This window comes from Pholis gunnellus, assembly GCF_910591455.1.
Source record: "Pholis gunnellus genome assembly, chromosome: 13".
Taxonomy (NCBI): domain Eukaryota; kingdom Metazoa; phylum Chordata; class Actinopteri; order Perciformes; family Pholidae; genus Pholis; species Pholis gunnellus.
Window position 1 is genome coordinate 18346885 of NC_136540.1, and position 14387 is coordinate 18361271.

The window sequence follows — 14387 nt, forward strand, 5'->3', positions numbered from 1 at the left end:
TATTCAGCGGCGTGTCTGTGAGCAGTGCGGAAGCACATGTGTGTGTGTGTGTGCTGTACAAACACGACAGCATTTACATTAAACGGAAAGCACGTGGAGGCGTCATTGAACGGTGTTAAATTGGCGCGTAATTACGCACAGCGGTACGCTCGTTTGGGATTCCACCCACATCGCGCAACTTGCAACCGCGTGCGCGCGTCTGTGTTTGGGGCGTGGTTTCTCTGTGTAATTGAGGGATTTCTTTCCTTTACCCCTTTCTTGTGCTGCGTTTCTTCATAACTGCCGTCTGTGGGGGGAAAGTTGTGCGACTCACTGCCTGCGCTACAGATCCTCAGATGCCGCTTGAGCGCTCCACAGATCGGTCGCAGAGAGACGATGTGCGGGTTCATTAAGGTGAGCGCACACGCATCGTCCGGTGACTTTCTGTCTGTTCTCTGTGCACGGGTTTGCGGCAGGCGTGGAGGATCCATGCGTTACACAGCTTTCGTCAAACTCTGTGACGCAAGAGCTGCTTTAAAGTGAATTCCTTTCTTTCCAACAGATGGCTGGTTCTGCAGCTCACACTTGTGGGATGTTCCTGGATTACAGCAGAAAGACTTCTTTACTCCTCTGTGACTAGAAGCAGCGCACGCGCGTGTGTGTGTGTATGTTGGGGATGACCGTCTTCTGTTATGCTCAGCCTGCAGGTTTGAGACCTCCAACACACTTTGCTGAGATGAATGCGTTCTACATCGTGATTGAAGTAGTAATTGCTGTTCTCTCCATATCCGGCAACGTACTGGTTTGCTGGGCTGTCGCGATAAACACCACTTTGAAGAACGCCACCAACTATTTCCTCGTGTCCCTGGCTGTGGCTGATATTCTGGTCGGTTGCCTCGCCATCCCCTTTGCCATAACCATCAGCATCGGCATAGATCTGGACTTCTACGGATGCCTCTTCCTGGCCTGTTTCGTCTTGGTACTGACACAAAGCTCCATCTTCAGCCTTCTTGCTATTGCAATTGATAGATATCTGGCCGTCAAAATTCCTCTGAGGTGAGTACTATTATTTTATGACTGATGTGGAATTAATTAGAATATTCTTCAGCCGGTGAAAGTTATTTTTCTCATCTGACAAGATAATGGTGAAGATGATAAAACGATAATTAGTTGTTTTTTTTATAATCAAAGTGATTTAAGGACTGACTTTTATGAAAAGTGGTTGTGGTTTATTCACTTGTTAATACACAATGTGCCAAATATGCAGAACAATATGAGTTGCTCTCATCCTGTTGACAAGAGTCCTACAAATTGACCTGTGTCCCCTGTGGAAAATAATCAAATTCAGGATCTGGAAGAATATCAGCTCTGTGATCTCATGAATTAGTTTCCTGTTGGCTTTTATGCCTTGTGTATAAATAGCATCGTTAATATCTCAACTAGCAATGATAATCAGATAAAACCTCTCTAAACATTTGAATCTGGCGTTCGAGACGGACTCGGCAAACACTTTGAAGTGACTGTTTCACAACCTTGATTGAATAATCTGCAGGGTTTAGATAAAGTCGTCCTTTACACCCAGTATGGTTGTGACTTTCAGCAGTAGAGACCCGAGAAATCGTTTGTTGTCTGACGACTCCTGCGGCTTTTAAAAAGATGCACAGATCTGTCGTGCAGCTGTTTGATGTGAAAGATTCATAGTGATATTGCATAAAACAACCCAAGGCACGAAACGTTCCCCTTCGTTGACAGAGCCTGCCGGATCAATACCTGCCCACACTGTGTCGCTTCTACCGGCCGTGATGGTAAAGGCCACCGAAATCCACTGTGCAGCCTCTGAGCCTGAGGGGACAGAAATGAGACAGCCGGCACAGTGTTGCTTTGATATTTCCGTGAATTGATGAATACACACTTTATTATCAGATGGGAATTGTCTGTCTCTAGGTGTTGTGTCGTTTTGGGCATTTTACCATGTCAGAGAGTTGTCAGTAGTTTTTCCTCTTAAAGGCGACACTCTCTGCAGTGATTGTTGTGGGCACTGGACGTGCTTCTGGGGGCTGTTTGTGCCGTGTGCTGTCATTTCCATTTCGGCTCAAACGCTGGCAGGAAAGGACAGTTTGACACTAGTCTGGGAAAACCGTTGTCCCCCGCCAACCTAGTGGCTTGTAAAAGTCCCAATCTGTGCTTCTATTTTTGATTTACAGACAGAAACCAAACCTCATATTCGGCCTCCCCTTACAGTAAAACAACACTGACTTAAGCCGCCTCCAAACCGGCGACACGCTCATAACAACGTCACATTTTATGGTTTCCTCTGAAAGCCCAGCTTCACAACACACACACACGCATGCGATAATAAGACCAGTTTGTACGTTCAGCTCAAATTACATGTCCACAGTGATATGGTGGCTGCGTGCGTGTGTGTGTGTGTGTGAGTTTGGCCAGTCTGCAGGCCTTTGGGGCTCTCGGATGAAAGTGTTTTCACAGATGGTTCCAGTGGAAGTGAAAGGCCAAAGCCAGATGTTTTAAACCCCCTGAGATGACAGATGGGCACACCCACCCAGTCAACGCTCTCTTCAAGCCCCCGTCTTCACTGTTTGCCGTTGTCAGAAAAATAACTTCTAGCTATTTTGTTCCTCTGTCCTGTATGGGCGTTCAAATAACCTTTAGCACATCAGAGACCTCAAAGGACCCCCCCACCCCACACACACACACACACACACACACACACACACACACACACACACACACACACACACACACACACACACACACACACCCACACTAGCAGCACTGCCTCAGGGTGGTCAGGAATAGTGGGCATCATCATTTTAATGGGCAGTTTCAGAGTCTTCCTGTCTTTGTTTCAGCACTTTTAGGGGTGCAGTGGGTGTGATACAATGTCATCCTAGATGAACATCCTGCTCTGGTGAGTTACAAATAATGAAAACTGTTGAAAAGTTCCGGTATTAGAGTTAAAGAAGCAGTCAAGGCTCTGTTGATGGGTGGACAGTACAATACAAGAAGCTGGTGGAAATGCGCTTCAAGATGTAGACGCACGGTGAGGGACGCATCATCCTCACACTTTTAATGAAGCATAGGTAATCCAGTCTTGAAATGACCTGGGATCAGCTGTGGAGTTAAGGCGACAATGATGTGCAATTTGAAAGAAAGGAAAAAGTTAAAAATGTGTGTAGGTTGCCCTGTGTGGTTTGGTAGAGGTCGGGTTTAGGAGTGGGTGTCAGTGTTGTGGGTTTTGCAGCTTGTCTAGAAAGTAAAAACAAATTTCAAGATTTCCAAAGACATTTATCTCAACCGTCTGCTGAGTTAGACGAGAAGGTTGATACTTTGTTCTCATCTTGACCAAAAAAAAGCAGGTTTCCCAAAATGCCAAACTATTCATTATTATAATAACCAGATTATTTGTTGTATGGACTAATTGAACCGGATGTGTGAAGAGCTCAGTTCTACATGGTTACATGACTGTTTCTCCACTCATTCACTCAGGTTTGTCCTTTAGCTGTCTGATCGACATTTACCTTTCCTGCTTATGTCAAAACAATTCATTGCATCACCACATCCTAATTTTAATTTGGCCGTGAACGCTTTACAAATTCAGATCTGTGTTTACACGTCTTTATTAATGTGCCTTTACCTTGTTATACAACTGAGACATGCTCACAAATACAAGTCATAATGCAAATGATGAACAGCTGTGTTTGCACACACACCGTGTTTAAGTATAACCCCCCCCCCCCCACACACACACACCTACCTGTGTGAATGGCCACCTGTTAGAATGTGATTGAAGGAGCAGGACTGAGGACACTGCCGCACATTTAATCAGTTATTGTGAGCGTTTAGAGAGTGTGTGTGTTTGTGTGTGTGTGTGTGTGTGTGTGTGTGGCCTGGCCTGGCCTGGCAGAGGTCTGTAGCCCCGGGCGGAAGCACAGCGGCAGAGAGAAGAGAAGGGGATGTATGGAGAATGGTGCAGGGGAAGAAAGCAAAACAAAGATAGATGCCAGCGTGCTGTTGTCATGCCAGAACTAATCCATTCAGCGGCTTGCCCGCTCGCTGCGTCCAAACAGAAAGAGAGGGTGGGAGGGCAGGGGGGGGGGCGGGGGAGTGGGCCCTCTGGGAAACGGACCTTGTGCTGCCTGCTGTACTTGTGATTGACGGATAGAGGCAGTAGAAGAAGGAGAGAAGCAGGGAGACGGTGCGGCGATGTGAGGAGGACACTGTGAGCTTCCTCTCCTCCCTCTGCGGGCAGAGTGCTCCATTATTCATGGCCCCCGGGGCGACCCACTCGTCTCCCTGCAGGGGGTCGCCGGACAGAGGCGGAGCTGGCACACCACTGGTAAATAATTGAGTGTTGGGAATATTAGTTATTATAAGACGGGGCTTTATTTTCTCGCTTTGAATGCCCACTTAGAGGAAGACTGGGCGAATGATCGAGACGTGTCCTTCCAGTAACACAAATTTAAATTTACCAGCAACGTCTCTGCTTCTGAAACAACACGTCGATGGCGCGTACTGCCTACCTGCGCTATTAAAAGTCTGAGGGAATTGCCGCATGTTGAACACACTTCCTCATAGTCTGGTTTCATTCTCGTATCTCGCAGCCTCTTAGCGAATGGCTTCGTTTTATCGCTTTATTTACATTTCAATTCCACAGAGAATGATGTGGTGACGTAGATTTGACCTCCATGCCACAGAAGTACTTTATTGTCCAAAAACAGTCACAAACTGAAGAAAGGGCGTTCCACTGGGTGGGTCATTACGATGAACTCTGTCCTCTTCTGTCCTAACTCAACACAGCACTATCTGCACCTACCGAAGCAAAACAAACTATTGTGGTGGGGATTATATCTATAACAACCCGATACAATGGCTCAATAGAGGGTGTTTCATGTTTATATGTATATATGTGTATAGATGTGTGTGTGTGTATATATATATATATATATATATACACACATATATATATATACGGTGTAGAGAGAGAAGTTCTTCATGCTGGAATCACACGAGGAATGTGTCCACAGTGGCTCTCTGAATGTAGGTGTGGGGATGTGAATATTGTTTTGTCTTTTTTAAACAAAAGGCCCGTTTGGAAGGTGCTTGGCCACCTGAAGTGCTGCTTGCAGCATTCTCAAGAATTCAACGTACTATAGTGTGATGTTTTCATGGCGCGCTGTATGATGACGTTTTCATGGCAATTTTCTGGTATATAATACTAGTTTTTTGACATATTATATTATGACCTTTTTATGACTTTCATGACCATACCATACCAGGGACACCCAGCTGTCTTTGCCCGGGGAACACTTTTGCAAAATGACAGTAGGCCAGTTAATAAACAGGTTCCCATTGTGAATCAGTTCATTTTCATTGTGAATTAGAAAATGGTTGGCAGGCCACGCGGGGCCATACGTTGAGTATCACTGTACTATAACTTTTTTTTTTATTACAGTTTTTATGACATTTTTCTGTATATAAGAAGTAGACATAGTCACCATGACTTCACCCTTTGGTTTGTGAACAGTGGTTTTGATATGGTTGGTTTTTGACCGTCGCCATCTTGCTTTTTTAAGGTTGGAGAAGTACAATGGAATAAGGAATACGGAATTTTGTAGGCGACCAAAATGTTCAAATTAATTTTCAAGACCTGAAAGCACAGTGTGAAAGGGTTAAAGTTCTAAGAGGAAAACACAGACCGGACATCACCGTGGTAGTGACAAGGTAGCCTAAAAGGACATCAGGCTGTATTGAAGAAGACTTGAAACTAGCGAATAAGACTTGTTACCACCTGACTCAAGGCTGGCAACAAAAGGGAGGCCACACAGAGATTTAACCCAAATGTAGTTTATTTAGCTGCACAACTGCCACATAGCGAACAACGGGTGAGGCTGGTGCAGCAGGCCCTGCTGTGAGGGAGACCTAGCCTCCCAGGAGGGCTGTCTCTTATGCTATCCTGGAGGCTCCAATCAGCTGAGGAGCAGCTGAGGAGCAGGTGACTGACCCAGCTCCTCCCACCAGGAAACCACCAGCGAGCAGGTCCCACAGCCTGGCAAGTGGGAGGGTCGTCACACCCCCTCCCTTAAGATTGGGATCCTCACTGCAGGCAATCTCAAACATGACCATCCAGAGTCCTCCCCTCTGCAACTTTGGTACCTGAGAAGTAATTTAAGAGGAGAAAACCAGAGATAGAAAGAGACACTGCAGGGAGTAAAATAACACAAGTTAACTGAAAGTTACAGCTCGGGACACGGCATCAGCCACTGTATTTTCCGTGCCTTTTACCTGACGTACATCTAAATGATATGGCTGAAGGAAAAGACACCAACGCATAAGCCTTTGATTTGGGTTTTGGACTGAGTGGAGAAAGGTTAAGGGGTTATGATCAGTATAAACCACCAAAGGTCTTACACCACCACCCACGTAAACCTCAAAATGTTTCAATGCCCAGAAACAGTGCCAGTGCTTCCTTTTCAATGATGGAGTAATTTAACTGGTGTGAGTTGAACTTCTTAGAAAAGAAACTCACCGGGCAGTCAACACCACTTCCATTATCCTGCATTAATACAGCCCCAGCTCCCACCTTACTATTTTTTGGGAGGGTCGTCACAGACTGTAGACTCACATTCATAATGTTCACTGAGGTGATAAATCAAGTGTAAAGTAGAATCATTGTCTACAACAGGGCCATTGTAGGGAGGAAAACAAGTATGGAGCCAGTGGACAGGAGTAATATATTATTACTATTTTAATTTCTGAGATTTAAGTTGGAAAAATAGTGGAGCACAAAACCTTTGTAATAAAAAAGTAGTGATTTTGTTGTTGTTGTTGTTGTTGAGGAACCCCATGGCTTCACTTTGCAAGGTTTGAATTAACCTCATCACACCACATATGCCACTGAACACTGTGGTAACGTTGTTATATTGTAGCGGACTCTCCATTCATCCACTCTCATCTCTCATCGGAGGCTGGAGCAGCAGGACCTCCCCCCCAGGAAACTACGGACATAATTCCCCATAATCTGTGCGTTAACACCAGCAGTGCTGTGTGGTCTTGTTTTCCCTTCTCACCGACTCTATGGTAACTGGGCACGGGCCCTTAAGGCTTCAGTGTGCAACTGTGGTAACGCAGTGTGTTTGGACGTTTTAACGTCTTCTCATAGTTTGGTTCGTAGTATTAGCTCTGCTGAAATAAATGACGCCTTCAAAGATAGAAGTTGTTTGTCTCTATCTTCCTGTAACTTCTACATTATTATTATTTATTCAGGTTCATAAAAGAACACGTCTTATGTGTCTTTCAGGACCTTGGTGCAGCGACTCGTAATGTAAAACCTGCGCATAATGTAGTAATTTAAATGTAATAAAAGTTTATAATGTAGTAATCGGCACGTAATGTAAGAACCATGAGCGCATGACATTACAACAGTTTGTGTTTTATGTAATTTATTACATTATAAGAAAATAATAAATCATAAACTAAGACATTTTTTGGGGGGATTAAGTTTAATAATAACTTTAGTGCATAGTGTAATCATTTGCAATTTAAAAAAGGCATTTTCCTTTGTTTGGAGTTTGAGAACCCTTCTACCACGACATTAGACGCATCATTCATCAATCAGATGGAAGTTGATGAAGCCTCTCAGATATTTGACAAGAGATCCAGAGATTCTGGCGTATGAATTTAATTTAATTATTAGCTGACCAAAAAAGTGCTGTCACTTCATGTGAACTCTTGTTTATATATATATATATTTATATATATATATATATATATATATATATATATATATATATATATATATATATATATGCACATGACTCCACAGCTTTCCCCGCCGTTCTTGCCAAAAATGTATATTGAAGATTCTTGAGAGAAACTGCTGCATCAGCATTATTAGGCTGTACAAAGCAGCTGGACGCACCTGTGGCCTTTCCCAAGCCGCTTTTTGGCCAAGATACCCGATGGATGAGGGCGGGGATTGTGCTTTGCCACATATCGTTTGGATGGTTCCAAATAAAATACATATTTTTTAAATATTTGGCATATTTTATAATGTCTTAGTTTATAATGGATTGTGTTCCTCTATACTGTAAAGGTTTTGAACCTAGAACGGTGCAGAAGTTGACTAACATTCACTGAGTTTAAATATTCAGTAGTGTTGGGTATTGTGATTATTGTCATGAAGCAGTATGAATTATGAGCGCTTAGAACTGTAATTGTACGATGCTTTAAGCAGATTATAGACATAAGCATTATAGAAAGTGTTGCCATCTAGTGATATACATTGTATTTTGTAGTTTATTATAATCTTTTTTTGATCTACTGATTATTCTGCCTTTATTTTGCAATATATTATGTCCCTTAAGAGCTTGAGTTTCAGAGTTATGTTGTTGTGTACTCTTGTACATTAGGTTTGTTTGTGTTTGGTTTAAGAGTAAATATGCCTCTTGCATTATGTATCTAATTAATCTAGTTAATCTAATTAATCTAGGAATTATACACTAAAATTATTACATTATTCAACAATAGTTTTTGCCTAGTTTTAATGTAATCATTCTCACATAATGTAATAACTTATTACATGTTATTACGTTATGCACTCATGGTTTTCTTAAATTATGTGCTGATTGTTACATTGTGAGATTTCATTTAAATTATTACTACATTATTCAGTTATGACATTATCACAAGAGGCCATCCTTACCATAATAACACTAATTAAGGAGCAACGAAATTCAGACGGCTGGCTTCACCAGTTTGTCATTATCCCAACCCTGCTCTGCAATTATTATTTTTTTATTACCTACAATGGTCCTAATACGCCGTGGTAGTTTTCTCATAGACTTACGATATAATCAACTATTTGCAACCAGTGCAGTCGCCCCCCGCCCCCATTTTTATGACTTATGACCTTTCTTATGACATAATATACAAAGAATATGATTTTTTCAAAGACATTTAGTACTATACTTTGATATTTTTAATACAATTTAATGGTATATAATATACTGTATATATATTTTTAAACATACTCTGACTTTTTTATGACACCTCTAATGGCATACCATACTATGACACTAGTGCCGTGCCAATTTGGAGTATGTGACCGTTTGAAGCGGTCCGCTGACTCTCGGAAGTGCTGCTGTTAGGGGAGTGTGTGCACGTTTGAGCCGGGGAAGTGAGGAATCGTTTGTTTGTAACGTTAATATATCCAGCAGCAAAAGGGAACTGCAGTCAACGAGCCGCGGCCTGTAAAGGCCAACTGTGAATACCATGCTGGAGGGCATGTATATACAAATATATACACACACACACACACACACACATACTGTTAGTGCTGATATCATGTGATCATATAAGGTGCAGCTGTTGAAATGAGATTATGTATGGCACCTCCAGCTCAGACTGGCTACTGCGTGTGTGCACGTGCGGATGTCAGCATGTGTGTGTGAGTCATTACCATGCGGTCGCTCGCCTGATTCACTTTGAGGAAACTGCTCATTTTTGCTTCGAGCGCTGTTCATATGATGGGGACGGTCAAGACGACACTTGTGTGAGTCACCCGCGAATCTCCATACGCAGCCTCTGTGAACCTGCCGTTCATAATTTAATACCACATTCCACTGAGGGACGGGTTTTATGGGAAACATGCTGAATCTGTGTAAAATGTATCAAATACTCAACATTCATCCCTTCATCAACAGTGGAAAAACAACAGATGGAACTATATGACAGTTTGTGCTTTGTTTTTTTGTTTGATGCCTAAAGAGACATAAAAAAAGAAGAAAAAGTCTTTAATCTTGACTGAATACCTCATTGCTAAAATCACACACGCCTTGCTTATGTGTGTTGAGCGAAGCCGTATGTAAGATACTGTCAGCAGACGTCATGCTTTCATTCAGCAGCTGATCATGTGCTCAGATGTAACAGGAAAACTAAATAAAGCAATATGAGATGCGGCTTCCTGTATCAATCTATTTAGTCTTCTTTGACATTTATAACTGATTCGGGGGTTCACTTTGCACTGGCTCCAGAGTACATCCTCCCCTAGACGAGACCATGAACGTGGATTAAAAAAGGTCCCGGTAAAGTCATCTAAGGTCCCTTCATTAGGATTTCAAGTGTTCAAACCAATTAATAACAAACACTGAACACAAACTGCTCTGTTTGTTTGTGACGCATTCGTGCACTATAGTGTGAAGCTCCGACTTCAGGATATCAGGTCCATCATTGGGACGTTTAATGTTAACAGTGTCTGTTGGACTGAAATGTCTCAACAATTATTGGAGGGATTGCCTGAGGCCTGGGGGATGGATGCTTGTGTTTGTCTCATCTTTTGTTGTTTGGTTTGAAAAACCAAAAAGAAAAACGGACTGAAGATAATATATTTTCTACAAACACTTGAATGCACCAAGTCACAGCAATTCACCATCGCACTTGATCATTCATATGGTCTGCCTGATTCATAGCCATTATTAGGCCGATGTGCATCTTGGTGCACAGACAGAGCTGCATAAGAATAATGTGATTCGTCAGAAAGGCCACAGCAACAAACCGCACAAACAAAAGCCGACACCGGCTCACGCTCTACGAGCAAAACAAAAAACTAACTTCTCTGCAGACGCTTCTCCGTTGCAACATTTTTTTTTTAATCAAAATATGTGAATTTTGGATCAAATCTTTTTCAGGATTGTTGAACAACTTGTTGATCATTAACATTTAAGCCTTCCTAAAGTCACAAAGTACTAAACAACTGCTAGCTTTGAGCTACGTTGGGATTTTCTAGAAAAAAGAAAATAAAGATGCAACAGTCATCAGAGCTCATATACTGTAGTTTGATTCATGTTAGCACGGTGTTCCCTTTTCGCTCTGTTGATGTGTTTGTATCTGTTATAACTGGGCTGTACTCGAGCTCTAGAGCCCATTTCTTGAATGCGACCTTTGTTCAAAACTTCTACATTAGGAAAATAATGAAGACGGCTACCTGTGCTGTGTTTTCTCCAGGTACAAGGAGTTGATGACGGGAAAGACCGCCAGAGAGATCATCGCTATCTTATGGATCCTCTCCTTTGTCATCGGCCTCATCCCCTTCTTTGGCTGGAACTTGAAGTACACAAGCTGCAGGAACGGCAGCTCTGGGGCGGACAACGCTACGAGGGTCGGCGGAGACTCAGTGCAGAGCTGCAACCTCAGGTGCTTCTTTGAGAGCGTGGTGGACATGCACTACATGGTCTACTTTAACTTCTTTGTGTGCGTGCTGCCTCCGCTGCTCATCATGCTGGGCATTTACCTGAAGATCTTCACTGTGGCCAGGAAGCAGCTGAGACAGATCGAGCTGAAGTGCGTGGGCAACGGGGACAGCCATCACCACGGGCTGCTGCAGAAGGAGATCCGGGTGGCCAAATCCCTCTCCATCATCGTCGGACTGTTCGCCGTCTGCTGGCTGCCCGTCCACATCCTCAACTGCCTCACGCTGTTCTACAAGGAGCTGGATAAGCCCGCGATTGTCATGTACGTGGCCATCATTCTGTCTCACGCCAACTCCGCGGTCAACCCCATCATCTACGCTTACCGCATCCAGGACTTCAGGAACACCTTCCGCAAGATCCTGACCCAGCACTTCCTTTGCCGCAGGGAGGAGCTGTACCTCAGCTCCAACGGCAGCAGCCGCAACAGAGACACGATCCACATGACCGTCGACCCTCTGCTATAGAGAGAGTCGGGACCGAGGGGAGTTTCACCTGCGTCAACTCTGATGTTTCAGTCTTGACTTTAATTTCCACTGAGGTTTATATGTTTACAGAACGAGGGTAATATGTGAAGAACCGATGTCAAACGCGCCTTGAATGTGGACATTTATTTATGAATCAGGGGTCGGGCAGTGTGATGTTGAATGGCGAGTCTTACGTAACCCTTTGTATTGTGAAGGAGTTCAGATTTTTTTAAAAAACATGTTGAAGCTAACTGGATTTGCAGGACTGTGAACCGGATCCAAACTACATTCTATAACGCTATTTATCGTTCTGAATCCCCCGTTTCAACTCCAAACACTCCTTTTGCCTTTTTATACTGTCAACAGTGTTTATTAATATATTTAAAGATCAAAAAACCTTGTGTGGCTAGAACTGTGCTTGTGGACCTCGAGAGGCACAATGGTAGTAGTCTACATCTGTGGTTATTTTTGGCTCGTTCATACTGCATCAATCTACAAAAAGATTTTCTGTATCAGTACTTCTTTTATAGCCGAGATGTTCTTGAGCTGTTGCTTCAACTATCAGTGCCGGTGTTGTCCTGCTGCTGCACTAGTAAGTCCTCCACAACGTAATGTTTGTACAGGCGGAGGGACACGCTCGTCTGCAGAGGGATGAAAAACGACTGGCACCCTCATACATACTTAATTAGAAGTAGGGGGGGGGAATGCTTTTGCTTGACAAAACAGAAATGCTTGATCCCATGAATCATCTCCCATCCCAAAATGACCCCTGTGGCTGAGAGCATTGTTGTGGCCAGCATGCTCTGGTTCAGTCTAGCAGACCCAGACATAAGAAGTAGTTTAGCTAAACACACCTGCGGCGGTGCTCCATATAATTTCCATGTTGACGTTTCTTCAGACAAAAAGCTCAGGAAGCGGGAAAATGATTGTACCCTTTATAAAAAAACATGGCATCTGCACAGAGACATTTTGCTTTGAGCAATCACATTTTTTATACTTTTTCTTTTTTTTTTCCATCATCCAAGCTTCTGGCCCACATGTATACATCGCATAAAGCACCATTGACATTGAGAACCCCCCGGTCCCCCTCCCCAGACTCAGCTGGGATCATGAGGCTCTCATCGGCCCCGTTGGCACAGTCAGACCTGCTGAAGTCACTGACTGAACTCAGATGATCAGTTTCATTTGAGAAAACATTCCTGTTTAAAGGGTGAAACCTCTAAAATATGTTGCACTGAGGACTCAATTCGCTTTAGCGCTACTAAAGGCTCTAGCAAAGATAGGCGACCAGTCCAGCTGAACCCCCAAAAACAAATAGTATTATGTCATTTTGAAGTAGGTAACAAAAATGAAATGTTTTCTGAGAATCAAACTCTTACTTCTTTGCACTCGACGGTGCTCGTATGCAGCATCATAGTTTGAGGCAATACTGCTTTGCACCGTGTCTGATCTTAAAGCACTTGTGCTTCGTCTCTTTTCATTGAGCAGGGGTTGGCAGTATTGTGAATGGTCCTGTTGAGCTTATAAAACTGAAGAAATTGGCATAAAGTGATAGAAAACAAATTTGAATTAAGTCAGAGCAAAGCACAGTTTTGTTTGGAGTATAACTTGTGAAAAGAAATGAGGGTCACCTCAGAGCCATCACTACACAAATGAAAACACATTGCACTGACATTTTTGATTATTTCCTGTTTGGTGTGCTTTATTGTCGGTGATGAACCATGTCGTGTTGGTGTTTTAAGAAGTGTTGAGCCTCCACTGCTTCACTATCGCCCGTCATTTGCCGTTGTGTCCAGTGTACCACCTCTAACTAACTCCAAGGGCTAAATACGGGAGTGTGCCAAAGTTTTAGTACATTCCAATGGAGACATCTATACTGTAACTGCACTGTACTGTTGTGTCATTTGTCTTTGTTGATTGACGTGTAAAAATAAGTACTGTAGGTGTCCAACTTTCTACAAGCTATTGATCGATGTCAAACAATTGCCTTCTTTTGTGATTTTAAAAAAGAAAAAAAGGTAAGATGGACAATAAGTTGATCTCGTTTCAACATTCCTGCCTTTCATTCCGAAGTACCGATCAGTCTGTCAGTATGCTATAGTGTTGTTGTACTAATCAGGAGAAACATCCACTGTGGTCACGCTGATGTTCAAACTGTCAAGAGGCCATTCTTTCTTTCTTTCTTTCTTTCTTTCAACACAACTGCGAACAGATACTGCTATTTAACATGATGCAACCTGTATGTATGGTGGACTATTTAGTTGATAAAGGCGATGTTTATATTGTTACAGATCAGCCTGTATTCCTTCATTTCCACTTCACATCATATGACTATTTATTTCTGCGACACATAGGAAACTGAGGTCTCTTCGGCACGCAGACGCCCACTACTTCCCTAATTGATGCAGCTCCAGATAAAAATAACCTAAAAGTAAAGCCGCACATACTCAATGAGCAGCTGTGTGGTTTCCCTGGAAACCGATTAAGAAAAAAAATAAATAAAGCAACATCTGGTGTCTTTCAGAGAGACGAATGAAAGAGCAGAAACCGTGGTAGAGTTCCCGTGCTCCGAACCGCTCCGCGGTGACCCAAAGTGTCCAACACCATCCAACAGGGCCCACGACGACGTGCCGGTCCGCCTGCTGCACTGAACGGGACCGGGGGGGGGGGGGGGGGG

At 43.2% G+C, this 14387-nt stretch overlaps 1 protein-coding gene across 1 annotated transcript; it reads left to right on the top strand.

Annotated features, from left to right (window-relative positions):
• Nucleotides 1-280: 280 nt before the first annotated feature.
• On the top strand, nt 281-14385 carry adora2b (adenosine A2b receptor). The gene is made up of 3 exons (XM_079171521.1): nt 281-393; nt 542-1035; nt 11002-14385. The coding sequence occupies exons 2-3, from the start codon at nt 647-649 to the stop codon at nt 11708-11710; spliced, it is 1098 nt and encodes a 365-aa protein (XP_079027647.1). The 5' UTR covers nt 281-393; nt 542-646; the 3' UTR covers nt 11711-14385.
• Nucleotides 14386-14387: the final 2 nt, after the last annotated feature.

Bases quoted from the DNA above. Each gene is read 5' to 3' on its own strand.
- adora2b (XM_079171521.1), top strand. From the start codon at position 647: ATGTTGGGGATGACCGTCTTCTGTTATGCTCAGCCTGCAGGTTTGAGA. The intron at 1,036-11,001 runs GTGAGTACTATT...TGTTTTCTCCAG, and splicing joins GCCGTCAAAATTCCTCTGAG to GTACAAGGAGTTGATGACGG.